The 27,012-nt window shown below is 49.2% G+C and overlaps 1 protein-coding gene across 2 annotated transcripts in view; it reads right to left on the bottom strand.

The window, feature by feature from the left end:
• SLC43A2 (solute carrier family 43 member 2) overlaps positions 1–19,166 on the bottom strand; it is a 43,928-nt gene extending 24,762 nt beyond the window's left edge. The window contains exons 1-5 of one of the 2 annotated variants that reach the window (XM_049859954.1): positions 19,102–19,166; positions 18,029–18,236; positions 8,798–9,005; positions 7,471–7,526; positions 6,578–6,654 (exon numbers count right to left, since the gene is read on the bottom strand). In XM_049859954.1, the coding sequence (XP_049715911.1) occupies positions 6,578–6,654; positions 7,471–7,526; positions 8,798–9,005; positions 18,029–18,188 (501 nt within the window). In that variant the 5' untranslated portion in view covers positions 18,189–18,236; positions 19,102–19,166. Of the gene's footprint in view, positions 1–6,577; positions 6,655–7,470; positions 7,527–8,797; positions 9,006–18,028; positions 18,237–18,616; positions 18,877–19,101 lie in introns of those variants that run through there. The other variant, XM_049859953.1, reaches the window with a different exon arrangement.
• Between the last annotated feature and the right edge of the window lie 7,846 nt (positions 19,167–27,012).

Genomic DNA, 27,012 nt, shown 5'->3' with positions numbered 1-27,012 from the left:
CACTACACAGGGATGCCTGTGACTCATTCTCTGAGCCCTGGGTTGCACTATAAACAGGTCCGGCTGCTGTGTGACCTTCCCAGAAGGGAAAACAGTAGCTGCCAGTGGCCCCTCCTCTGGAGTTCTGGCCAAAGAGCATAGCTGTGGATAAGAGTCCCCAGAGACCTAGGCCCCAGGACAGTGTGGATTCAGACACCCAAGGGCGTGTGCCTCCCTACCTGGGAGCCCCAGGGCAGGCCTTGGGGGTTGCTGGCAGGCAGGGAGAGAACAACTGGTAGCCCCCTTGGCACCAGTGTCCACCAGAGTCCACCTGCCCTGGGAGTAAACCCTGACCGTTGGGGAGGTGTCATATGCAGCCTGGATGGGCTTGGAAGCAAAGCAATGGGTTGTAGCTGACATTCTGGTCCTCAAGCCCCTTCCTAGGTAAGCCCTATCTTCAGATGACTGGTATACACACCCAGAATTTTATGCTACCTGTGTTGGCCAGGATTCAAGTACCAATCTGGACATGCAGACTCAGCAAAGCTGACCTGTTTCCTAACAACCCTGTACAACCGGGAGCCTCCCAGCACACGCTCCTGAGGAGAGAGTCCTTGTGGTCACCTTTCTGCTTCACCTTTCTGCTTCACATACCAGCCCTGCTCTGATGTCCCCACTGCACTTTGTCCAGCCCTGACCATGTCACGTGCTGGAGCAAATTGACGAGGCAGAACCCTCTGATGGCTAATTTTTCCCAGGCCAATGGAATCAGCTGACTGCTTTGGGCTTCCAAGGCTCAGCAGAAAACCCAGGGAAGCGGAGAGGTAGACTGGCTCTGGGCCTGGGGAGATCCTGCTCACCTGGGCAACAGGACTCCCCAAGAGCACTGTAGGCGGCACTGGCCAGGGAAAGAGGGGTCTACTGGGGGCCTACTGGGCAGGAATGCTGACCGTCACCCCTCACTGGAGGTACTGGCTTCGTTCCTCTACCTCGAATCCTTCCGTCCCCTGCTCTCAGGTATTTAAAAAGGGATATTTACTCTGTTCTCTCCAAACGCAGATCCCAGCTCCCACAGGATCATTTCTTCCTCCTTTGAAGTCAGACTTCAATGAATCAAATGGGAAAAGCCCCCAGAGAAATTTTTTGTGAAGAAACCTGGCAACATTTTGTAACCCCTTTGCTTGAGAGGGTTTCAGCTCAGAACTCCCTGTTCCACCCACTGACAGGGGTCAGAGTAATGAAGTGGAAAAGTTATTTTCAAAACGCTGGCTGCATCTGCTCCCATCTCTAAGCAACCCAGGCCCTGGATTGTGGGGTGGCGGCCCAAAGACGCCACCTCTGCCACTGGCCCATGTTTGCGCTCCAGCCACTGAAGCGCGTTAAAAAGTGTTGTACAAACACAAGGCATGGAGCAAACAGACCCACGTGCACTGTCCAGATGTCCAGCGGGGAGGCTGAGCCTCCGCACCCCAGGGAGTGCTCCCCACCGCAGGGAGTGCTCTGAGCCCAGGGAGGGACCTTCCTCCTGAGGATGCCATAGGGGCATAGAAGAACTGGTACTGGTGCTGGGCAGCCCACCTGGCCTAGACCCATCCTTGCCCCTCTGAGCCTCCACTCTAAAGATTCGCCCGTGAGTGCAAACCTCAGAGGCTCTGTAGGGAGGCCAGAGAGGGAAAGGCACTTTGCCAACTTGGGGCCCCCTCTCCACCAAGAGGCGGGTAGCGGCTCATAGCCCCTGGCCATCTTGATTTAGACCACAGCCTATGCAACACAAAACTCTTTGGAACTCAGTCTCCAAATTCAGGTTTCCATGGCAACATGTTGCCCAGATTCCTAGGTCATCATGGAGCGATTGTCCACCTTCCCAAGCAGTTGTAAGGAGATTTGATTTAGGAACCTCCTAAAGGCAACCCTGAAGACTCCTTTGTCCCTAAAACTAGAACATGGGTGGGAGACACGAACAGAAAGTGCCATTGTGTTTCGAACTCAGCCTCTTCGGGAGCTGATTCTGACAGTTCTGCTTTTTAAAGGCCTGGGCTGTGTCAGAACGGGATTCAGCTCTGCTCAGCAGAAGCCTCGGCCAGCCCAAGAACATTGCTCAATAGCCTCACCCTGTCCTGGCTGACTCGCCTCTCATTTCCCTTCAGAGTCTGTCCTAGGGAGGGACAGCCACCAGAGCCCTTATGAGCCCCACTCACAGGACAGGGGAATGCCCAAGGAGATGCCAGGAGTGGGCTGGAAGATGTGATGACTTAAAGAGTGCTCAGAGAGTTGGCCTGTGTAACTGCAGGGCGGGGCGGCAGGATGTCGGGGTGAGTGGGTGGGTGTCAGCCCCTGCTCACCGACAGAAGTAGTCATTTTAGCAACTTCGTGGAACCTCTAGATCGGGGGTCAGCAAGCTTTTTCTGTAAAGGGCCAGATAACAAATACTTTAGGCTTTGTAGGCTATACAGTCTCTGTCAAAACCACTCAACTCCGCCATTGTAGCACAAAATTGCCATAGCTAATACATAAATAAATTTGTATGGCTCTATCCCAATAAAACAGACAGTGTGCTGGATTTGGCCTGGGGACAGGAGTTTGCTGATCCCCGCTCTAGAGCCTAGAAGAATTGGGACCTCTGAGGACAAGCCACCAGCCTCCCTTAAGCAGATGACTGGTAACCAAATACTTTTAATGTGATTAGGTGATTTTCTCACCTGGTCACTCTCCAGCCCAGCTGTCTGTTTTAGTCCCAGTGGGAGAGTTAGGAGCTTATAGGAGCACACCTGCTACAGTGGTTTTTAGCCTCTACACAGACCTACTTGAGGCAGATGAAAGCAATGGACCCTCTCCCCAGAAAACGTATCTGCACAGTGTGCACACACACACCCACATACACACATACATACACAAACGCACCACACAAGTACATAAATGCACACATACATACATGCACATATACACCCATGAACACATGTGTACATGCCACACACATACATACATGAATATACACATGCACCACACATACACACACCACATGCATACATACACACCACACAGATATACACCCACACACACATACATTCACACACCACACACACATACATACCCACACCCACATACACACGCCACACACATAATACACACACCACACACAGTTTTTTGCACATAATTTAACAGGGGTGCACCGCCCTCCTAAAGCTTATTCACGAACCACTTAGAGGCTTAAAAACTCTAGGGCAAGGCCACTTGCTCTCTCAGAAAAAAAAAGAAAGAGCTAATTTCTTTGTGTATGAAAGAACTCGTAAATTACAAGTCAGTTAAAATAATAAAAAAGATAAGCAATCCGGCAGAAAAATGGGCAAATGGCACACAAAGAAGCAACCTGCAGAAGAAACACAAACAAACAACAAAGAGGTGAGAAGATGCTGTGTCTCACTAATAATTAGAGAAATACAGAAAATTAGGGTATATCTTATATCACCAGGTCAGGCTGGCAAATGGTTAAAATATTGATGATACAGTACTGGAGACGGTGTGGAGAAAAGGCACTTTCATGCATGCTGGTAGGACTGTATCAGCATAAAACCCTTTCGGAAGACAATTTGACAGTATATATTAAAAATGAAAACATGCTGATCCCGTGGCCTGGCAATTCCACTTCCAAGAATTTATCTTGCAGAAACGTATGTACAGGGATGTTCACTTCAGCAGCACTCATAAATCAGAAAAATTGGAAACCAACCCAAATGTCCATTAGTAGGAAACTGGTTAAATAAATCACAGTACATCTATATTACAGAATTATACGGAACTGTAATAAGGAGGTAGGGCTCTAGAGTTTAAAATAATTAGGTAGATCACTAAATACTGACAGGGAAAGATGTCAAAGATAGACTGTTAACTGAAAATGGCAAACTGTAACAGTATTTAAAAAAGAGAATAACACTGATATAAACAGATTAAAAAAAAAGGAAGCTGGAGAAATATATTCCAAACTAACGAAGATAGGCTTATATAGAATTTTATAGCCTACAATTTATATTTCTGAAATGCTGAGTTTTTAAAATAAAAACATTTTTTTGTTTTATAATCCTAAAAAAGAAAAAGAATCCTTAGGGTCTAATTTCAAAAAAAGGCCTGGTGATCTACTTTCGAAAGGTCAGCCATTGAAAATCCAATGGAGCACAGCTCTACTCTGACACACAGGGGGTTGCCCTAAGTCAGATCCGACTTGATGGCAAGTGGTTTGGGTTTTTATTAAATTAATTAAGTTTTTTTTTTAATGGCCCTATTAGCCAGTTGGAAACCCTAGTGGCGTAGTGGTTAAGAGCTACAGCTGCTAACCAAAAGGTCGGCAGTTCAAATCCACCAGGCGCTCCTTGGAAACCGTATGGGGCAGCTCCACTGTGTCCTATAGGGTCACTCTGAGTCGGAATCAACTGGACGGCCACGGGTTATTAGCCAGTTGCTGTTGAGTCGATGCAGTAGATCACCAGGCCTTTCTTCTGAGGCGGGTGCCTCTTCGGTGGACTCAACCGCCTCCATCAACCAGACCTTCAGTTGGCAGAGAGTGTTAACCGTTTGCACCACCCAGCAACTCCATGCTTCTATTAGCCTTGTTAAAAGTTTCTCAGACAGCAACTATAGAGCTCATTTGAAAGGCTTTCTTAAAGGGGATTCAGGATATGGTGGTTTTTATCCATTTGCCTCAGGCTTGATTACAATAACCCATCTTTCTGCACTTCAGGACAAACATTTCTCAAGCTCATAGACCATCTCTTTCTTTTATTCCTGAAATTCAAACTGCCATGACATAGGCATAGCACGACTAAAATGATGGGAACGATGACAGGTTTCTATTTATTTTGATGAAAAAATTTTGCCATTTTCATGCTGTCAGAGAACAAATAGAACCATGACTCATGTTTTATAATTTACACAATTTACTGGAATTTATATACTTTTGACAGTTCTCACATATTTGTCACAGTTTCAACATTTTTTCCCCTGGAAGTTTGAGAAGGGAAAACATATAAGTGTATATAAGTATATATAGATAGATATAGACATATGCATATGTGCAGATATATACACTTTTTGGAAACGCTGGTGGTGTAGTGGTTAAATGCTAAGGCTGCTAACCAAAGGATCGGCAGTTCGAATCCGCCAGGAGCTCCTTGGAAACTCTATGGGGCAGCTCTACTCTATCCTATAGGGTTGCTATAAGTCAGAATTGACTTGACGGCACTGGGTTTTTTTTTTTAATATACTTTTTAATCTACCTGATTAAAAACATTTTAAAAATGCACCTAAGAGAATGAAGTCAAACTCCCTGGTACCACCAGAGGCAGGGCAGCTGGGGTCCCAGTTCTGTGTGTTGCCCACACCTGTGTGCCCACCCACTCCCTGAGCATCCCACATACACACCCTGTGCCTTGTTTTTCTCACCTAACATATATTTCACTGAACTTCCCGTTTTCACTGATCTAGACCCAGACAGTTAATCCTTCCTGCCAGCACAAAACAAAGCAAATCATAGGAAGGGCAGAGAGAAAGACATTGGCACGGCCTGCCCTCGGGCTCACAACCTGCAGGCGCACAGTCCCTGAGATGCTAAGACCTCTTCATGTTCCTGACAAGAAGACCAGGCGCTCCCGGGCCTCCCTTAAAGCTGAATAAGGGCCCCCGAGTAGCATGACTGCTGATTCATTAGTGGAAAGGGGAATCAGAAACCGGAGTGCACTGCAAATATAATGGTGTGTTATAGAAACGCGTTTGTGGGGAAACCACGTCAGGCCAGACTTTCCTGCTGGACAGATGTCTCTCTGAAGAGCCTACGACTCTGCACTTTCCTGATACCCAGCTCTGAAGGGCACCCTTGCCTGCCCGGGTGAGCCTGTAGACAGTGCTCTCCTTTCCACCGAGCCAGCACTTTTTTGGCCTTCTTTGACTTTATTCCTCTCAAACGGCACCTTCCTTCAGCCTCTCCCACCTTGAGAGGAAGCACATTGTGTGGCCTCCTGACGCTTCCAGTAAGGAGGTGCTCAGCCTCCTGAAAAACATCTCCCTTCCCAGGAGGGCTCTCTGTGCCCTAGAATTTAGAAAACAAGAAGAGAGGTGGCACATGTCCTTCCCTGAGCCTTCCTATTCATTCTGCACAAAGGCAAAGGTTAGGGACTGGGGTGACTCCAAGGAATTCCAAAACCTGTTTTTACACGCACTGTTAGCCGGAGTTCCTGGAGACCCTGGTGATGGCTGCCATGGAAAACAGAGAACAGAAAGTGGGCAGCAGCTTTTTCCCCCTGCTCCCGTCTTCTCTAGACAATGGCTAGTAAGCTGGCTTCCTTGGCAGCTGAGCTGAGCTTAGAGCTGGGCAGGGATGGGGCTACTCTGAAAGCTGTGTTCTGCTGCCTTCAAGCCTGCCTGCTAGCCTGCCTAGCTTGGGGGGCTGCAACTGGCTTTGCTGCCAGGCCACTCCACTAATAGCCCCTTGACCACTTGGGATGCCCACGCATATGGAAGCAGAAGGCAAGGAAACCGAAGGCAGTAAATCTGCCTCAAATTCACACAAGTAGATTACTGAACTAGAGAACTGAAGAAAATCGACACTTACTGTTAATGAGGTGAAGGTCATACACATCCCACCGAAGCCATTCAGAGCCAGGGAGATGAAGATGAGCACGGAGAGAGCTGTAGGGAAACAGAAAGCTCATAATGGGAGACCACAGATGAGCTTCAGGGAGGCCAGGGCCTGCCCAGGGCCTCGCATGGAGCAGGCACCCAATAAAAGTAGACTGAACGAATGGCAAGCCACTGGGGATTAGTGTCTGACACCTGAGTAGGTGGAACAGGCTCTTCCTCACCCTCTTCCTCCTCCTATTTCATGGAGCTTTGGCTCTTGCAAAGGGACATCCCTGTTCTCCTTTGTCTACTAAGCTCAACAGCAAGAGGCCTAAAGAAGCTGTTTGACTCAAACCAAAAATATAGGTACCTGAAAATCAGTAAATGAGCTTGGCAAAGATTCTGGTGAAACTCAAGTCCTGTTTTGGTGTTTGTTTAAAAAATCCTTGCAGCAACAGCTCCACCTGAGCAGGCTGGGGGCCAGGGAAGAAATCTTTAAATTACTGGCCCAGGCTGCTGCAAGAGGACTTGGGGCATGGCTCCTGCCCACACCGAGGACCACACCCCCCTGCAGCCAGCCCGGTTCAGAGAACTCATCCCTCAGGCCGGCGTCAATGAGGCCATCAGGGGCAGGCTTGGCTTGGCGAGGAGAGGGGAGTTTCACACACGCTGGGAGCTTCTCTCAGACTTCTGTCAGGGCAATTGCTCTCTTACCCAGCTGTCCGTTTGTGATAAGTAATTGGGTAAAGGTCTAACAGGTTCCCTTCTAACTTGAGCAGTGGACACCAGGCCTGGCACAGATTCCAAGAGCAGGTGGGCCTCGGAGGACTGCTGGGTAACCCGTCCCCAGCCCCTGACAACAGGCTAGAGGAAAAGTGTACTCACAGTTTGGGTTACTTGCTCCATATGCAATCAGCAAGCAGGAGACTGCAAAGCAGGCACTAAAAATAAGCAGAAATAGTTCTTTATTTATTATTGTTGTTGTTGTTATCATTTGAGTATTTATTATATGTCCAGATGTTTGGAGCACATTTACACGCATTATCTTATATAACTGAACAACAATTCTAAGGAGTATAATTGGCACCATTTGACTGATGAGAAAAATCAAACTCAAAAGGATTAATGAATTTCTTCAAGGTCTCCTAGATAGTAAGTGGCTAAGCGGGAATTCAAACCCCAAAGCTTGATCTTATAAACACCACACTGTGCTGTCCCTCTCACCCCAGAATAGAAAGGGTATCACTCCTTCCTCGGGTTCCTCTGCCCACTCAGCCAGGGGATGACAGAGCCCCACTGGGCACCAGGAGATGAACGGCTACTCCTCAGCCCCCTCCTCTTAGCTCTGCCCTGGGAACTAAGGCCTCCTCAGCTTCAAAGAAGAATAAAACTGATCCCATCCCTCCCCTTCACAAGACATAGGTCTTGCTCACTGCAACCTACTGTCCTGAAGGATGATCAATGCCAATGAGAAGTGGGTTGGGGGACCCTGGCCTAAGGGGTTCAGCTGCTTGGTGAAGTGACCCTGGGCCCAGTGGACTGCAGCCGTACAGACCAGGGACACACACCCAGGGGGTGCACAAGATACTCCACTAGGGTGCCAAGGGTAGGGCAAATATTAAGACTCCTACTATATCATTTTTTAAAATCTCATCCATTTTTGTTTATATTCTTACATATGCATTATAAAGCACATGAAGCATTAAAAATGGCATATGCATATAACTTGTCATTTCATGTATTTATTTATACAGAAGGTACATGCTTGAAATCTTTTATTCTGATAAAGCTGTCAAGTCAAAAAGATTTTGGATGGCAATAGATATTGGTGGTAGGTGCACAGCATGACTGATGTAATTGGTGTCACTGAATTGTAAACGTGAAAAATGTTGAATTGGCAAATGGTGTACTATATATATTTTTATAGTCAGTAAAAAAAGGGGGGGCTTTGGAAACCAGTGTTCTTAATGACAAACAACTCCAGATCCTCCCAGGTAGGGCCAGGGTCCTGTGCCTTCTCTATGCATAACTGGCACCTGGTGAGGATTACAGTACCTACTGATTCCGTGGAGGTGGGATAGGAACCCCATTCTGGGCAGGCATTTGGGGAGCTCCACAGTGTACCTACAGGCAGGTGTCAGGATTCCCACAGTGGGGAACTCACCCTGCAGGGTCCACCTGCCCTCCCCATCCCCCAGGCACCCCCACCGACCTGCCCAGCAGCCGGAGCTTCCTCGGGCCATACTTGTCCATGACGATGCCCAGGGGCAGAGTGATGGCACTGAGCAGGAAGGAGCCCACAGTGAAGGCCAGGTTCAGCATCTCATCCTGGGCCTTGCAGCTGAGCCAGCCGTTTATCCAGCTCACCTCCTGATGCTCTGGCTCTTCGGTACCCACCACGGTGCTATTGGTGACATTCTCTGTATGTGAAGGGGAAGGCAAACATGACCCCGGCATCATGGGAGGGGTCCCCAAAGGTCAGAGGGGCAGGTGCGCATTCAGAGTCACCCTAACGGGGATGCCAGGGCTGGCTCTGGGCACCTGAGGCCTCAGACTGCCCCCAGCAGGCGTGGGTGTCCATTTGGCCCAAGCCTAACTTTTGTCGGGGGGTGGTCACAGACCCTTTATTGGGAAAACCCAACGAAGAAAGCTGTGCTAACATGATTGATGTAATTGATACCACCACTAAACTGTACAACTGAAAAATGTTTCACTGGCAAATGCTGCGTTATCTACATTTTTACAGCAGAAAGCTGTGCTTCTGCTCTCCAGAAAATGCACACACAGTCTTGCCCACACTTTCAGGGGTTTCATGGGTTTGTCCCTTGGGCCCCAGGGTGGCAATTCCCATGTGAGAATTACCTATGGCCTAGAATAGTAGGCTTCACAGTCCAGCCTTGGCTCTGGGGCCCCAGGTTGTCTAGAGCCTTCTCCGCAGCTTTGTCCATGGAAACAGACCGCAGCCAGGATGGACGAAGACCCTTGGTCACTCAGGAAGGACAAGCTGCTGGTCTCACTACAGTGTCCTGCTTCCCCGCCTCCCTGCCCCCTGGTCAGCCTGTAAAAGAGTTCGAGGCCCTCCTCCCTCCTTTACGGGTACATACAGTTCTCCAACACACAGTCCACATGCCGCCCCTCCCCCCAGTAACTGTATAGCATCAACCACCACAGATACTGAGCCTTAGAACCCCTTTTGGAAAGGGTATTTTTATTTCTGTTTTTAGTAGCTCAAAGTTATCTGTTTTCACTAGCTGAGGTGCTCCTTTCTTATTTTCTTCACTGGGATCATTGCATTGCTGCTTTCTGCGGCCACACCCAGGCCCCGTCAGGTGCTGAGCCTTCCAGTGTGGTATGTCAGCTGTGCTGGGTGTTGCAATCCCAGCCTTAAGGGCCCCTCCAAAGTCCACCCAGCACCATGACAACAAAAAAAGGGGAGGAAAAAGTGCTGCAGCAGCCGAGAATGGGAGGGTGGGGCACAGCCGGCAGCTCAGCTGAAGAAGTCTCTCCTCACGCTGGGCTGCTAGTCAGGAGATGCTGACTAACCCTGCTGCAGAAACAGGAGCAGCCTCTGATTAGATGCGAGGTCACCCGGGGATGAAGGGCTTCTCTTCAGATAACTGTGCCTCCCGATTGTGGCCCTCTGGTGCCAGGGCTATAAAGCTGAGGTCTGCAAAGCCTGGGCCTCCCAGGGCTGCCCCAAGGTCACAGAAAGGGGTGCACTTTGGGTGAATCATCCCACGTGCAACCCCTGACCAGCAAGCCCTGCTGACAACACGCTAATTGAGCGTGTGGTGCTAGGACCTAGCTTCCCGGTTCCAAAGTTGGTTCCTCCACTTCCTACTTGTGTAGCCTTAGAAAAGTGACTTAATCTCGTTCTACCTCCATTTTCTTATCTGTAAAATGGGCTTCATATAACAATAGTATCTACTTCCTGGAGTTCTGGGGACGATAAATGAGATAATCCAGATAATATTTCTAGAGCTCACAGGCATGCGCAGTGCCCAATAGGTAGTTCAAAGTGAATATTATCACTAATATTGGAGGTTTGAGATGGGGATAACGGTGTAACTGGCTGGCAGCACAGCCAGGGGCAGTACCTGGAAGCACAATTCTGTTCACCTGCATGTTTGGTAGCAATGATACTGTCTGGTCTCCTTTGGGCTGTGGGCCCTTAAGGACAGGGGCTGCATTCTAGACACTTCTGTGTCCCCAGTACCTCATCCAGCATCTGGCCCACGGTACTTGTTTACTGAATGAATAAAAACAACGGAACCAAATCACAATGGCCAGAAGGATCAAGAGAGTAAAGGAAACAGAACATGTGGAACCAAGTTGAAGATAGAGGGAATTTAAGGAGATTATAGAGACAAGGTTAACCACCTGAAGCCACAAAAACAAAACCTTAACAAGCCAGATTTCCCCCACTTCCTTTTGGTTTTCCAAAAGAGGTCCCTGCCACGCCGTCAGCCAAATCACACGGCAAACAGGGTCCTCGAGCCCATGTGGATTCAGCGCGGGACTGTCACACACCCTGCCTTGGCGGCAGGCCTGTGCTGCTCGTCTGCTCCAGGCCACTTCTGGAAAGGAGAGTTGCTTCACAGGTTGGAGCTGGTTTCAGATGTCAGCTCTGCCAGCAGCAACAGGAACTGGCACTGATGTGGGGGACAGAGTCTTGGCATAGCAACAGCCATTTCCAGGTTGGCATGCAGACAGAATCAAACCAGCCCAGACGGGATGGGTGTAAGGGGCGCCCCAGGTCCCGGATTGCTGGTGTATGAGACCTGATTGCAGCCGTGCTGGTCTGGGTCTGGAGCAGTCACTGCCCTCAGGGGCTTGAAATCACTTAGGGCTGGAGTGGTGCAGGGACTTTCCAGGATGGGGAATGGGGAGAGTGAGGCACCACTGTCTATGTGTAGAGGCCCTATGGGTCCCCCCAAGTCTCCCAGAGAACAATCACAGCTGGGTGCCTAAATCTGTAACTTTACTCATGGAGAGAGAGAGAAGATAAAATCCCAAGGCCACGTACCCAAGGCAATCTCACTAACTTGCTAGAAGTGGGGATGGGGATGGAAATGTTTTAAATTGTTTCGAGATCTAGTCATCCCTGTAACTAGATGGGGAGGGGGTGCTTATCAGGAGAGAGATCGAGGTAGAGGGAAGGGTATCTGTCCTTCCTTCATTCACTCTGGAGCCACTACACACAGGAGCAGGGACCTTACATTTCAAGCCATCAGCCTTCTCTCCTTAAACAAATTTCTGCCAACAGGGCCACCTGGCCCATTGCCTTCCAGCCCGTGGACAGTGATGGCCGCCAGCAGATGAGCCAGGGGGAGGGAGGCAGGCAGCCACTGGGCGACTGTTTTTGTCTGGCCATTGAGCAACATGATCGAAAAAGTGTCCCTCGCTCCTGGAGGAAACCAAGTCCTTGGTGTGCCCGGAGCTTTGTTGGCAGTACACAGCCCACACAAATAACTACAGAGCCAGTAGATGCCCAAATACAGGCCCATCCAGCCTGGTCTCTCTGCTCCCACCTGGGCCACTGCAGGTCTGGAAAGACTACAAACAGACAAGTGCCCAGGGCCCCCGGCTGTTCCCAGCCTAGGGCTCAGCCCTCACCCAAAGCTGCCCTGTTCTCACCTGCACCTGTTTATTAAACAGATGCCTCCAGCGTGGGCAGCCAGAGCGGCCCAGCCAGGGAAGGTGAAACAAGAAGACAGGCAAGGAATTGGTGTGGCTGGAGTATGTGGAGAACAGAAATACAGCTGCTTGGGGGCAGACCCAGGGCAGGGAAGGAAAACAATACCCTGCACTGTTTGCCCCACTCACAGGACACTCACACACACACTGTACAGAGAAAGCAAGGGAGGGAAAGGGGTGCTGGGACCCCACTCAGGCTCGGAAGCCTCCCTGGGACAAAGGGGGGTTCCCCTCCCACTCAGCCACTGCCCCAGGGAAACAAAGGAAACGGGGAACCTGCAGAATAGCTGGCCTGATGATGCTTGAGGGTGTAAGGGTGGGGCACCTGGCTGGGGCTCCTCTAAATTCCCAACCAGCTCCCCTTCTGTGAGTGGCTGCATACTGAGCCCCCCAGGGGGCTGCTGGTCTGTCCCCAGGATCTCCTGCCTCTCTCCAACCCTTAGTCTATCCGGCAACAGGAAGCAGTATCTCAGTCCAGCAGGGGAGATGTGGGTGAGAGGTCAGCCTCACGCCCAGCGCAAACAAGCAGCAGGACACAGACAGTCTGAGTGCCCTCCTGGATCCCACCCCCTTGGTGTGGTCCCAGCAGCAGCTGGTCCCACTGACAGAGTGCCTGGTGTGAGCTGGGCCCTGCATTCGGTCAATGCTATTCCCTGGTTTCATTTAGCCCTCCTCCCACTGTACATGTGAGAATATGGGAGGCCCAGAGCAGGTAAGTCACTTGCCCAAGCTCTTACAGATGGTACATGGGAAGCTGGGACCTGGATCCAGGCTGTGTGTCCCAAAGCTCACTCAGGCTGACCTGACACTATACGGCCTAGTTAGAGGCCAACCCTGCTAATGCATGTTGTGTCTCAGCAAGAAAATGCCAATAGAATGAAGACAGCAAAAGGCTATCCCACAGTGTGGTGGGGGGCTACCTCAGGTGGCCATTAGATTGTCTTGTGAGAACAGGACTGACTCAAGGCCCTCCACAGGGTTCTGGGAAGCCAGTCCAAGCTGGATAGAGCTGCAAGGGACACTAAGAAGCCAGGTGGGGCCTACAGATGCGGGGGAGGAAAATTAGGTCACAAAATGTGAAGAAAGCAGGCAGGGTTGGAGCAAAGAGCCAAGAGTACTAGCCCCACTCTGTGACACACCTGAGCCTGTGGACACCAGCCTGTAGGCCCTCTAGCCCAGCTACAGAATTCTTTTTCTTATTTCTTTTTTTTAAAATAAACTAGTGGGATGGGAAGTGCAAAAGTCATTTTCACAGCAACAAAAGTAAAAGGGTAGACTTTCAAAAGCTAGAGACCACTGGGCTTGGGGTGTGAGAGGGACCATAAAAGGGAGGGCCTCAGAGCAGTGGTCAATGTCTCCTGTCCACACCTGCAACCTAGGCCCACAATGGTGGGAACTAGGCTTGGCACTGCTCCCCCGTGTAATGGCAGCCTCTCTCCGCATCCAGAGAGCAAGGACCAGCTTTCTGCTTTGTTTCAGGGTGAGGGCTATAGCTCCCCACCCTATAGGCCGAGTGACTACAGCAGTCAAGAGCCCAGAGCTGGGGTCTGCCTGCCTGTCCATGGCTGGACCTCCCACCTTTATAACCCCACACCACGCCCAGCATGTGGCTCAAACAAAAAAACTAAACCCATTTCTAACATATGGCAACCCCATACGTTGTAAAGTAGAACTGTGCTCCATAGGGTTTTCAAGGCTGTGGCCTTTTGGAAGCAGGTGGCCAGCCCTGTCTTCTGAGATACCTCTGGGTGGGTTCGAACTGCCAGCCTTTTGGTTAGTAGTCGAGTGCTTAACCATTTGCACCACCCAGGGACTCCAGCATGTGCCAATCCCTCAACAATTCCTAAGTCTTCCAAAGGCAAATCTGAACATAGCTGTCCACTGTCTCCAAGACTTCCTCCTGCCCTGAGAATAAAATCCAATCTCCCCACGTGGCCTTCCAGGCTCTGCAGGCCCCAGCCCCTTCCCACCTCTCTAGTCATCGCCAGCTACTGGAGTCACCCTCCTGTCCTCCTCGCCTCTCCTCTCCAGACTCACCCCTTCTTCTTACCCTCCAGGCTTCTGCCTGTACATCGGCAAGGCCCTCCCTACCCAAGCTGAACCAGATCCCCCCGTTGTTCTAGTTCTTGGCACCAGACTCTCATGGAGCTCAGACCACCACCTGGAGTGGTACAGGTCTGTGTGTGACTGGCAGGCTGTTGAGCCCCTGAGGGGCTCTGCATCCTCAGTGCAGCACCTTGGTAAATATTTCTTGCACTCGAGGCTAGCTGACCAACACCCATCTGTGTGGTGGTGGCTTGCATGTTGCTATGATGCTGGAAGCTATGCCACTGGTGTTTCAGGAAGTGTGAGTCCTCCTACTCCAAGACTACTCCAGCTATTCAGGGTCCCTTGCCCTTCCATATAAATTTGAGGATTGGCTTTTCCATTTCTGCAAACCCCTGGTATTTCAAATACCAGCAGGATCACCCATGGTGCACAGGTTTCAGCAGCTTCCAGGCTAAAACAGACTAGGAAGAACAGCCTGGTGATATATTTCCTAAAATTAGCAAATAAAAACAGAATATTGTCCAATATAGTGCTAGAAAATGGACTCTGTAGGTTGAAAGGCACTTGAGATACACAGTGGCCGCAACTACGCAACTCAAGCATACCAACAATCATGAAGATGCTGTAGGACCAGGCAAAGTTTTATTCCGTTGTACATGAGGTTACCATGACTGAAACCAACTCAACAGCAACTAGCAACAGGTTAGAAGAAGGGATTAAACATCCACAGGTACCACCATGCCCCTGAGGCGACCCTGTCAAAGTCGGCCACTGGACAACAGAGAAAATGAAAGCAGTCAGGCGTGGGTGGTGATAGCAGCCACCCCAGAGACCAAAAGGGCACGGCCCTGGGAAATCCCTGCTCTTCCCAGGCTGGGAACCCGCTGGTTTCCTGTCCACACCAGGGCTTCTAGCTGGGCCCTGGGAGACTGGGGAAGAGTCCAGCAGCTGGTACCTGGTGGACATCCAAAGCCCACCGTATACCCAGAGCTAGCTCCCCAGACCCTGCCCCTGTCCCCTCTCATGACTTACTGGTAGACAGGGCAAAAAAGCTGAGGGGCGGCAAAGCAATGGGCTATTTCTTTCTTTCTCCACCTCCCCAAGCTGGAACCCAGCTCCATGTCTGTGGCCAGGGTCTGGCTAAAGTCCTGAGGAAGATGAACCTTTCAACAGGTTCAGGTAAATCTTCTTTAGAAAACAGATCAAAGCATCGTCCTAAAAGCAACAAAAAGCTGAAAATTTACATCTCCATCAGTTGTGGACTGGTCAGCTTTTCCCAAGTCAAATTCAATAAATGGCCTAACTGCTTCTCTGCAATTCAACCATCGCCAAGTTTGAAAATGTGAGGCCTATGCAGAAACCTTGACCCTAAATCTGCCTGGCACTCGTGGGCAGGCAAGGCATGGGCATTTCTCGCGCTTAAAGACAGCAGGGTACACAGCCTCCAAGAAGCAAGGACCGGGGAGGCCAGAGATAAGCTGTGTGGAATCAGCAGGCCTTCCCACCCAGGACTCTGGGTCAGCAGGTTGATCAGCTAATCCGGAAAACCAAAATCAGAGACAGGAGCAAAGGCACAAGATAAGGAGTTGATGTTCAACCCGCCATCCTGACCCTTCACCTTCACTTTGGTTTACGGACAGATCCATCAAGCCTCTCAAGAGCTTAAACACCAAGTCAGACCCAACCTGGTGCAGCCCCAGGACTCCTCCCACTTACACAAAGGAAGAAACCAAGGTTGAGGCAGGAACCAAATGACCAGACCCAAGGCTGTCAATACCATTAAATAAACTAAATCAGTGGACAACCCAGGAAGAAACCCTAGAATATGACCTTCCCAACACCGTGGCAGGTCCAAAAAAAATTTGAGCGCAATACTGCTCGGGTCTGGACGCGATGTTTAAAACTTCATCCAGGAATGATAAGGCTCCCTTCTGTTTGTTTTTTAAACCCCTCTGCGTAGCCTGAAGGAATCCCTGGGTGGCACAAACAATTTTGCGCTCAGCTACTAACTGAAAGGTTGGTGGTTCAAATTCACCCAGAGGTGCCTTGGAAGAAAGACCTGGCAATCTGCTTCTGAGAGGTCATAGCCTTGAAAGCCCTATGGAGCGCGGTTTTACTCTGACACACATGTGGTCACCATGAATTGGAAACAAACGGATGGCGATGGGTTTGGTTTTTGGGTTTGTGTGTAGCCTGAAAGCCCACCAGGAAGGATCCTGCTATAGAAGGGAGAAGACAGAGGGGAAGAGAGGCAGCTAAACACTCCCAACCTGTTTCTTTCGGAAGAGCCATTAGTCTAACATCTCTTAGGCAAAGCGGAAAGTTTGTTCAGGGAACAAGGTCTGACTCTCATCTCCCAAGATTTCTTGCTGATGTGGGGAAAGGCCTGCCAAGAACCCTTAGGCTATTAGGAAATATCCTTGAGTGGCTAAAGGCTAAAGGTTATAAATGATATACTTTCTGCCCTCTCCCAGGCAGCCTCCTTGTCGCCTCCCTTTCTTCCGCCCTAAACGTCTCAGGCTATGTTTCCCTAGAGACCGAGACACTCAGGAATCCCCTGGGCAGATGAGAGGAAGGAATGGGGGTGGACTCTACACAGGAGTTACAAGCAGCATGAGCTGATCTAAAGTTTGTTTTTCCTCCAGCATAAGAACTCCAAAAAGAAAAGGCGTGCTGGTGGTGATTCAGGGGGTCAAGCCTAGACTATGTCCACCTAGGTGGGCTCGGGCAGTGGCTGGCAGACAAAGAAAGGCTCTGGGGAGAAAGAGAACGTGAGTCGCTGTTGGGGGCAGGGCGAGGACAGAGGGAAAATGTCTCCTATCAAGGTTGCCTCTTATGAGGGGTGACAGGGTGGAGGCTGGGAGCTGCTTGGGCTCTACTGTTGAGCTGAACCTACTGACCTGCAGCAATTAGGACTCTCAAAAGTGGTGAAGGGGGAGGAAGGCCAGGCATGGGGGGTACATTTCATGTAGTCAGGTAACTCCGCCTGCCTTCAGGTGTAGCAAAGGGAAGGAGACAGACCTAGCATCATCATTTCCACAAACCTCCATCTTCTTCCTCCCCTTACGCCCATGGGGGGGGAGGGTGGAAGGCCACTGAGATGTTCTCACAGCCTTTGGGAGGAAATATCCTTTGCAGAATCATACAGCAGCAAAAAATAGACAAGAAATTGTAACCCGCAAGCCTGAAGAGACTCCGTAGGGCCTGACTGAAAAACATCTTGATTCTAGATGAACCGTCTTGGGGTGGAGGGCAAGCCACTTCCTTTCTTCTGCTGCAGCCAGCCACTGAATTTGGAGTTCCTCTTTCGTACAACTTACATACTTCTAGAATCAGGCCAGCAACACGTTTACTGAGGGCCTACTTCATACAAGGCAATGTGGCAGGTACTTGGAAGAGAGAATCTAACGATGTTCTTACTCAGTGAAAAGAACCTTGGACTTGACTTGGGGGTTCTGGCGCTATCACAGTCCCCAGTTGTGCGGCCTTGGACAAGTCAGATCTCTCTGAGCCTCAGTTTCTTCATCCACAAAATAGGGGCAATGACATGTACTCAACAGACCTGGGTGAAGATCAAATGGCTTTTTGCCAGTTGGGAGGCACTGCACAAGTCAGGTCTTCACAGCCATCCGGCCACCCCGCTTCCTCCCAAAGCCCCCATTCCAGGAACCACCCCAACCCGAGGCTCCCATCTCACCTGGCTCAGTACACAGGTAGGAGTAAAAGCCCTCCGACTTGAGCATGATGAGCAGCGAGCCCCAGCCTAGGAGGACTGCCGAGAAGAGGAGGTTTTCCAGCACCGCCGTGCAGGCCATCCACCAGCGGCGCCGATGGGCAGTGGCCAGGGTGGGAGCCATGGCGCGGTGCAGCAGGGAGCGGTGGCCCGGCTCCGGCTCTGCAGCCACCTGCGCACAGACCTCGGAGTCAGCGCCCGGCCCTGCCTGAGCCGCGCGTCCGCCCCAGGCCTCCGCCGCAGGGCGCTGGTCATGTCACCCCTCCGCAGGCCGGCTGCAGGTGCGCGCGGCGAAGGAAGCAAGCCCCAGTCAGCCCTGCCCGGACCTGGGCCACCCCGAACCCGCGACTAGCTCTTACATCTGCTCTCGGCTACGCTAGAGCCTCCCCCGACAGGCAGGGCAACACAGAGGTAAACTGAGGCATGGAAGCAGGAAAGGACTAACGCATGCTCAGGGACTTGGAACTAGTCCTGGCCCCCAGCGGGACTGACACAGCTTGGGGGCCGGCAATGGAAGCAGCTTGAGGTCCAGCCATCTGCGCAGGGACATACCTGAGGGCTGTCACCCCCTCGGACCCTGACAGGCGCCCTCGCGCTCGCACTCAAGACCCTTCCCCAGAGCTGATTCTTTCCAGCAGCTCAGCACACCTAGCTCCGGAACGGCCCGCCCCCGGCCCGCTCATTGGCCTGACCGCACAGGAACTGCCGCCCCATTGGCCTCTGTCTAGGTCGCTAGGCGCTGCGGCCACGCGAACCCCGCATGCGAGAGGCGAAGCCGGTTTGAACCGGCGGCGCGAGCCACCCGCGCGACCCCCACCCCGGCCCGTTACCTCGGCAATTAGCCCGTTCCTATGGAAGCGGACCCCGGCCCCTCCATTCCCCAGCTCCCTCCCCTATTTGTCATCTTTCTCCTGGCGGTTCCTCATCCGTCCGGTCTCTTTCCTCCCTTATTCACACATCTTCTCCGTACACCCCTTCTCGTGCAGCTAATGACCCCCGCATCCTCCTAGGAGCCCTGATCCCCGTGTCCCGCTTACCAGACTCCTACGGGCCCGCCCGCCGCCTTTTCTGTCCCCTTTTATTCCAGCCCTTTTATTCCGACCCCGAGATGAAAACACTGCCTCATGCTGATTGGCTGAGGGGGAGCTGGAAACAGGCTCTGGCCAATCAGCAGCCACCCCGCCCGCTCGGCGGCGAGCAGAAGCCGGTTCCGGCCGGACTGGGAGACAAACAAGAGAGATGGGGGGGCCCGAGGTAGCTGCGGGCAGTGCCGCGGCTCTGCCGCCTTCAGCTGGAGCCTGACTCGGGCCGGGAACCCCCGGAGGTGCTGCCTCATCGCCTCTCCAGCGCCCCAACCCGGAGCCTGGCCCCTGGGCTGGATCCCCGGCTCGGCAGCACGGCGCTCCCCGGGCTTCCCCACCTGCACCCCGGGCCCCCTCGTGCACCCAGCGCGGCTCCGGCACTCGGTTCTCCAGCGGCGGCTTACAAAGCCCCAATTTTCCCTCTGTCCTGGGCGCCATGCCCCGATGCTCTGCCTCCGCGGGGTGCCCGGGTCATTCGGCTCCCACCACCCTCCATTGCCTCCTTCCCACTTAGCGCTGCAATCTCCGCTGCCTCGGGCTTTGTGTTCTGGTTCCTCGCTCTCCTGCCCCCGGCGTCCCGCGTCCAGGCGCTGTCTGCCCCGTCAGAGATCCCCCGACCCCCGTCTAGGCACGGACTGCCTCTTCCCTGCTCTACGGATTCACCGACCCCTTCCCCGTCCTAGGTGCCATCTGCCCGGTACCTGGAAAGTGCCCCTTGCGGTTCCCCAGGCAGGAGTTTGGGGAATGTCCGTCCCGTCCTAGGACCATGTCTCCTCTGGTCCCCCATTCAGACACTGACCTCCCCGCTCCCGCTGTCCTCGGTCCCCTCAGGAATCCCACCCCGACCGGTCGTCTCGGTGCTCCCTGCCCCAGTTGACCACTCCATGCCTGGCGTCCTGCACTACCCTCATCCCTTTCCGCCCTATTTCCGGACGTCTTTTTAAGGTGAGGGCCCTGTCTGCAGGGTGACGCCCGCGGGCAGCTCCAAACTCAGAGCACAAGTCAGGCTACCGGGAGAACGCGCGAGGTCAGGAGGGCTCGGGCTCCCAGTCTGATCAGCAGAGCTGGATCTGCCAGTAGGAAAAGCCAGGGTAGGGGAGATGAAGCCGGGGTTCTGAAGCTTCAGCTGCCCGGTGGCACCTCCCTGATTGGAGACACCAGCTTCACCTCGGAGGGCCCCAGGTCTCCCCCAGATTCTGCTTGGTCTCCCTGGCAGCTCCGGTAACAAACTCAGTACCCCAGGGCTTCGGGAGCCCCCCAGTCTCCTGCTCCACGTCCCCCAATCCGAGCGCGCCCCCTGGCGCCGAAAACCGGCTGGCCACCCTTCAAGGGCAGCCTCGCCCAGACTGGACCTGTGCTGCCGGCTTGGGGCTTCTAGCCGGTTAACTACTTACCTTGCAGAATCTCAGCCAATCACAAGATTTCCGCTGCCACCTGACAAATCTCTAGTCCTTCCTTGCTTTCCTCCTAGAGCCAACTGCTTGAAAGACTCCATACACATCTCACACCTAGAATAATTCACTTTCTCTCCCCGAAACTGTTCCCCCATTCTGTCTCAGATAATAGCACCACTATCTACTGAAGTTAGATACCGTGAACCATCCTTCCAACAAATATTAATTAGGCATATTTACTGTGATTCCTGCACACACACCCACACCCCAGTGCAGTTATATCTCCTACATACTTCCCTATCTGTGCATCCAGCCTCCAATCTCAGCTTCTCAAATCCATCCCCCACTCCGCCCCAGTTAGCTAGGAAATGCAAGTTTGACCTTGGTACACCAACTGCTAAAGTCTTTCAGAAACTCCTTACCCCTTGTCCTGCAGGATGAAGTCCAAGTTCCCAAACTTGGTCCACGGAACCCCACCACCACCAGCTCTTCCTCCCTCTGGAAGCTGGTTGGCCTGCCTGGTCCTGGACACTCCAACCACCTGGCATTACTTATGGTTCCCGCATGTACTGTGACTCTCACCTCTGGCCTCAAACAGTCCCTTCTTGGACTGCATCTGCTCCAGGAGGCCTTCCCTAACCTCTCTCAATACCCTTCACATATCCCTGTCTTTGTCTACTGATTGCATCGTTTTATAATTGTCCACTCATTTGTTTGTCTCCCCATTTTCCCATTTGTGTATGAACTTTTTGGGAGCAGGAACTGGGTCTTATTCAACTTTGTATAACCAACCCTTTATACAGAAGCAAACACAAAGCAGACGCAGACTATATTTATTGAATTAAAACATGAACAAAGTAAGGGAGCAAAAGGTACCAGGTTCTAGGACAAAGGATTCACAGCAGGGAGAATGATGGTAATGCCAATAATTCAAAACCAGTTGCCATCAACTCCGACTCATGGCAACCCCTGTGTGTCAGAGTAGAACTGTCCTCCACAGTGTTTTCAGTGGCTGATTTTTTGGAAGTAGATCACCAGGTCTACTTCTGAGGTGCTTCTTGATGGACTCAAACCAAAAGGTTGGATAGCAGCAGAAGGTGTTAACTGTTTGTACCACCCACAGACTCCATGCCAATAATAATCATCCTTTATTGGGAGCTAGTAACTATTCGAGGTGCTTTCCACACTAACCCAAAAAAAACACCCAGTGCCGTCGAGTCGATTCCGACTCATAGTGACCCTATAAGACAGACACACTATGTGTCACTTAATCCCCAACAATAACCTTGGGTGATGAGCATTATCTCTGTTTTCAGATGTGAAAACTGAGGCTCTAAATAACATTTTCAAAGTCACAAAACAAGTATGTCAGGGCTGGGATTCAAAACCAGGTCTATTTGAGTGAAATTCTGTTATTGTGTTTGTTTCTTTGTTCTTAGTCTTTTTGGCAGGAGTGCTAAAGCTCCAACACCAGCTTTACTGACAAATCATAAAAGCACTAAAGTTCTAGAAGAAAATTTAGATTATTTTCCTGATTTTTGGATTGAGAAGACTTTTCCACTAAACATGACAGAAACCCAGAAGTCAAAAAGAAAAAGATCGCCTACATTTAAAATGTAAACTCTGGAGAGAGGAAAAAAAAAAGAAGAAGAAGGAGAAGAAATTATAAACTGCATTAAAAGCCCAGTCACAAACTGGGCAAAGAATTAACATCCTTGATACATAAAAAAAGAAAAAAAATTTTTTTTTTTTTTTTACATAAAAGGCACTTATAAATCAATGAAAGATGAACACCTCAGTTGAAAATGGGGAAAGTAATATAACCAATAATCTACAGGAAAAATGCAAATGGTTATTAAAGATTGGGGAGGAAAAGCTCAACTTCAGAATAATCTTAGTAATTCAGATTATCATGAAATATCATTTTTAACCTATCAGATTGGGTGTGGGGGAACAGGAACTCTCATATTTGTAAGACTACAAATCGTACAACTTTTTTGGAGAGCAATTTGGAGTAAGTATAAAAATGCTCAATGTTCTTCCACTTTGGTGAGTGGCGTCTGGAGTCTTAAAAGCTAGCGAGCGGCCATCTAAGATGCATCAATTGGTCCAACCCACCTGGAGCAAAGGAGAATGAAGAACACCAAAGACACAAAGAAGATATTAGCCCAAGAGACAGAAAGGGCCCACATAAACCAGAGACTCCATCAGCCTGAGACCAGAAGAACTAGATGGTGCCCATCAATGATTGCCCTGACAGGGAATACAACAGAGAGTCCCTGACAGAGCAGGAGAATAGTGGGGCACAGAACTCAAATTCTAGTATAAAGACCAGACTTAATGGTCTGACTGAGACTAGAGGAACCTCAGAAGACATGGCCTCCAGACTCTCTGTTAACCCAGAACTAAAACCACTGCCGAAGCCAACTTTTTAGACAAAGAATATACTGGATTATAAGACGTAAAATGATACTCGTAAAGAGTGTGCTCTTTAAGTTCTAGTAGATGCAGGAGACTAAATGGGCAGCTCCTGTCCGGAGGCGAGATGAGAAGGCAGAAAGGGATAGGAGCTGGTTGAATGGACACAAGAAGTCCGGGGTGGATAGGAGAAGTGTGCTGTCACATGACTGGGATAGCAATTGGGGTCACATAACAATGTGTGTATAAACGTTTGTATGAGAAACTAACTTGAGGTGTAAACTTTCACCTAAAGCACAATTAAAAAAAAAAACGGTTAATGCTCTTACCCCATAATTCATTCTACTCCTAGGGATCTAGTCTACAGAAAAACTCCCACAGTTAAAAAAAGAAAAGAAATATGAATAAAGTTGCAAATATGTATATACATTGCATCATTGTTTATTGTAACAAAACAATTAGAAACAACCCAAGTGTTCCTAGGAAAAAAACAAACTAGTTGCTATGAGCTGGATTCAGACTCATGGAGACCCCGTGTCTGCAGAATAAAACCGCACTCCATAGGGTTTTTAAGGCTCTGACCTTTCAGAAACAGATCACCAGGTCTTTCTTCCAGGGTACTTCTGGATGGGTTAGAACCATCAACCTTTTGATTAGTAGTTGACCACGTAACCTTTTGTACCACCTAGGAACTCCTTTCTTAGGAAGCGCATGGTTTAAATAACCTGTATTACATGAAGCCCCATGTAGCCAGTTTTTATAAAAAGAGGTAGCTCTATATTTATTGACATCGAAAGATATCCATCACATATCACTAAGTAAAAAAGCAAGTTGAAGAACTATATGTTTAGTATGCTTTTGTTCTAAATATTTGTTTATATGTTCACAGAAAAACATCCAAGAAGCACCTAAACTGTAAATGAGATTCTCTGAGGACTGGGATAGAAGGGCACAACTTTCTTTTTTAATGAGTAATACAAGTGTGAGGAAAGAATCCAGACAAGACCAAAGGGCATTGAAAAGTAAGTCTTGTCCCTCCTTTGTCACCCAGGCTGCCTCTGAGGAGAAGAGAACGCTCAGCTTTACTTTATACGTGTCTATAATGTTGACTCGACGGCAATGGGTTTGTTTCTTTTTTTGGTAATGTTGTTTTGTGCTTTCCAGTCGACTACAGCTCATAGTGACCCTATATGACAGAGTAGAACTGCTCCATAGGGTTTCCAAGGCTGTAATCTTTATGGAAGCAGACCACCAGGTCTTTTCTCTCTCAGAGTGGCTGGTGGATTCGAACCACCGATTTTTCAGTAGCAGCCGAGTGCTTAGCCATTGCGCTACTAGGGCTCCTTTCTGTAATATCAACCTTTTTTTATTTTTATTTTGTTTGTTTTGTTGTTGAGAATACACACAACAGAACATACACCAACAGTTTCTACGTGTACGATTTACTAACATTGATTACATTCTTTGAGCTATGTAACCATTCTCACCTTCCTTTCTGAGTTGTTCCTCCATCATGAACATAAACTCATTGCCCCCTAAGCTTCTTATCTAATCTTTCGAGTTGCTATTGTCACTTTGATCCCATATAGATAGTTCTTAAAAGAGCATAATGCTCAAGGCATACCTTTTTTACTAGTTAAGCTAAACTCTTATTCAGTTTTAAGATGACTTCAGGGGATATTTTTGCTTTAAGGTTTAAAGATTATATCAGGGCAAAAGTTTCAGGGGTTCAGTCACTTACCATGGCTCCGGAAAGTCCAGAGTCCATGAGAATTTGAAATTCTGTTCTGCATTTTTCCCCTTTTGATCTCCGATCTTTGATCAAAATGTTCAGTCATGACACCTGGGCACCATTCAGTTCTTCTGGACTCAGGGCAAAGGAGGCAGTTGTTCATGGAGGCTATTAACCACATATTCCATATCCTCCTCCTGTTCCTGCCTTTCCTTCTTCCTCTGTTGCTCCAGGTGATTAGAGCAAATTGTTGTGCCTTAGATGGCTGTTTGCAAGCATTTAAGACCCCAGGCACTACACAACAAACTAGGAGGTAGAAGAGAAGTACTAAACATGTTATTAGGCCAATTAACTGGGATGTCCCATGAAACTATGACCCTAAACCTCCAAACCAAGGAACCAGATCCCATGAGGTTGTATGTAAGCAACCTCAGCAGCTACTCTTTTTTTTGTAATTGCTGTAAATATATTTATCACACAACTTTTGCCAATTCAACTTTTTACAAGTGTACAACTTATTGACAGTAATTACAATAATTAGTTGTATGACTCTACCCTTAATCGATGTGATTTTCCATCACCATTAACCCCTCTTTTTCCCCTCCCTCCCGCCCCTGGCAACCACTAATAAACTTTGGTCTCTGTACTTTTGCCTTTTCTTGTCTTTTTATATAAGTAAGGTCATAACAATGTTCTTTTGAGATTGGCTTATTTCACTCAGCATAATTTCTTCAAGCTCCATCCATACCGTAGCACATATCAAGACTTTATTTCTCCTGTTGGCTGAGTAGTATTCCATTGTATGTATGTACTATATTTTGTTCATCCGTTCACCTGTTGATGGACATTTAGATTGTTTCCACCTTGTGGGTGTTGTGCATAATGCTGCAATGAACGTTGGTGTACAAGTCTCTTTTTGAATCTCTACTTTCACGACTTGTAGGTATATATCTAGGATTGGAATTTCTGGATCATTTGGTAGTTTTTTGAAGAATCACCACACTGTTTTTCACAATGGCTGTACCATTTTGCATTCCAGCAATGGATAAGGGTTCCAATTTCCCCACATACTCATCATTATTTGTTATTTTCCGTTTTTCTTAATCTTAGCCATCCTACCCAAACTAGTGGGAGTGAAATGGAATCTCACTGTGGTTTTGATTTGCATCTCTCTGATGGCTAATGGTGCTGAGCATCTTCTCATGTGCTTGGTAGCCATTTGAATTTTCTCTTGGTAGAATGTCTCTTCAAGTCCTTTGCCCATTCTATGATTGGGTAGTCTTTTTGCTGTTAAGTTATTGATGTTTTATACATATATTAGTTATTAGATTGTTGTCAGATATATGGTTTCCAAAGTTATTCTCCCAGCCAGTAGCTTGTCTTTTCACTTTTTTTGTAAAGTCTTTTGATCAACAAAGATTTTTCATTTTTATGAGGTCCCATTTATTTATTTTGTCTTTTGCTCTCTGTGCTTTTGTTATTCTATTAGGTAATCCATTGTTGAAAGCTAGGCCTGACAGCATTGCCCCTGCTTTTTCTTCTAAGGATTTTTTTTATTGTTATTGTGCTTTAAGTGAAAGTTTGCAGCTCAAGTTAGTTTCTCGTACAAAAAGTTATACACACATTGTTATGTGACCCTAGTTGGTCTCCCTATAATGTAACAGCACACTCCTCCTTTCCAACCTGTATTTCCCATGTTCATTCAACCAGCTCCTGTCCCTTTTTTTGCCTTTCTCATCTTACCTCTAGACAGGAGCTGCCCATTTAGTCTCATATATCTACTTGAGCTAAGAAGCACTGTCTTCACAAGTATCATTTTATGTCTTATAGTCTGGTCTAATCTTTGTCTTTAGAGTTGGTTTCAGGAATGATTTCGGTTCTGGGCCAACAGAGAGTCCGGGGGGCATGTCTTCTGGGGTACCTCCAGTCTCAGTAAGACCATTGAGTCTGCTCTTTTTACTAGAATTTGGGTTCTGCACCACCCTTTTCTCCTGCTCTGTCAGAAAAAAAAAAAAAAAAAGAAGAAGCTCTCGGTTTTTTCCCTGTCAGGGCGGTCATTGGTTGTAGCTGGGCACCATCTAGTTCTTCTGGTCTCAGGCTGATGTAGTCTCTGGCTTATGTGGGCCCTTTTGTCTCTTGGACTAGTATTTTCCTTGTGTCTTTGGCGTTCTTCATTCTCCTTTGCTCCAGGTGGGTTGGACCAATTGATGTATCTTAGATGCCCACTCACTAGTGTTTAAGACCCCAGATGCCACTCACTAAAATGGGTTGCAAAACAATATCTTAATAAACTTTGTTATGCCAATTGACCTAGATGTCCCC

This window comes from Elephas maximus, chromosome 19 (assembly GCF_024166365.1).
Source record: "Elephas maximus indicus isolate mEleMax1 chromosome 19, mEleMax1 primary haplotype, whole genome shotgun sequence".
Taxonomy (NCBI): Eukaryota; Metazoa; Chordata; class Mammalia; order Proboscidea; family Elephantidae; genus Elephas; species Elephas maximus.
The sequence above is the reverse complement of the archived record's forward strand: the minus strand, read 5'-3'. Positions and strand labels throughout refer to the sequence as shown.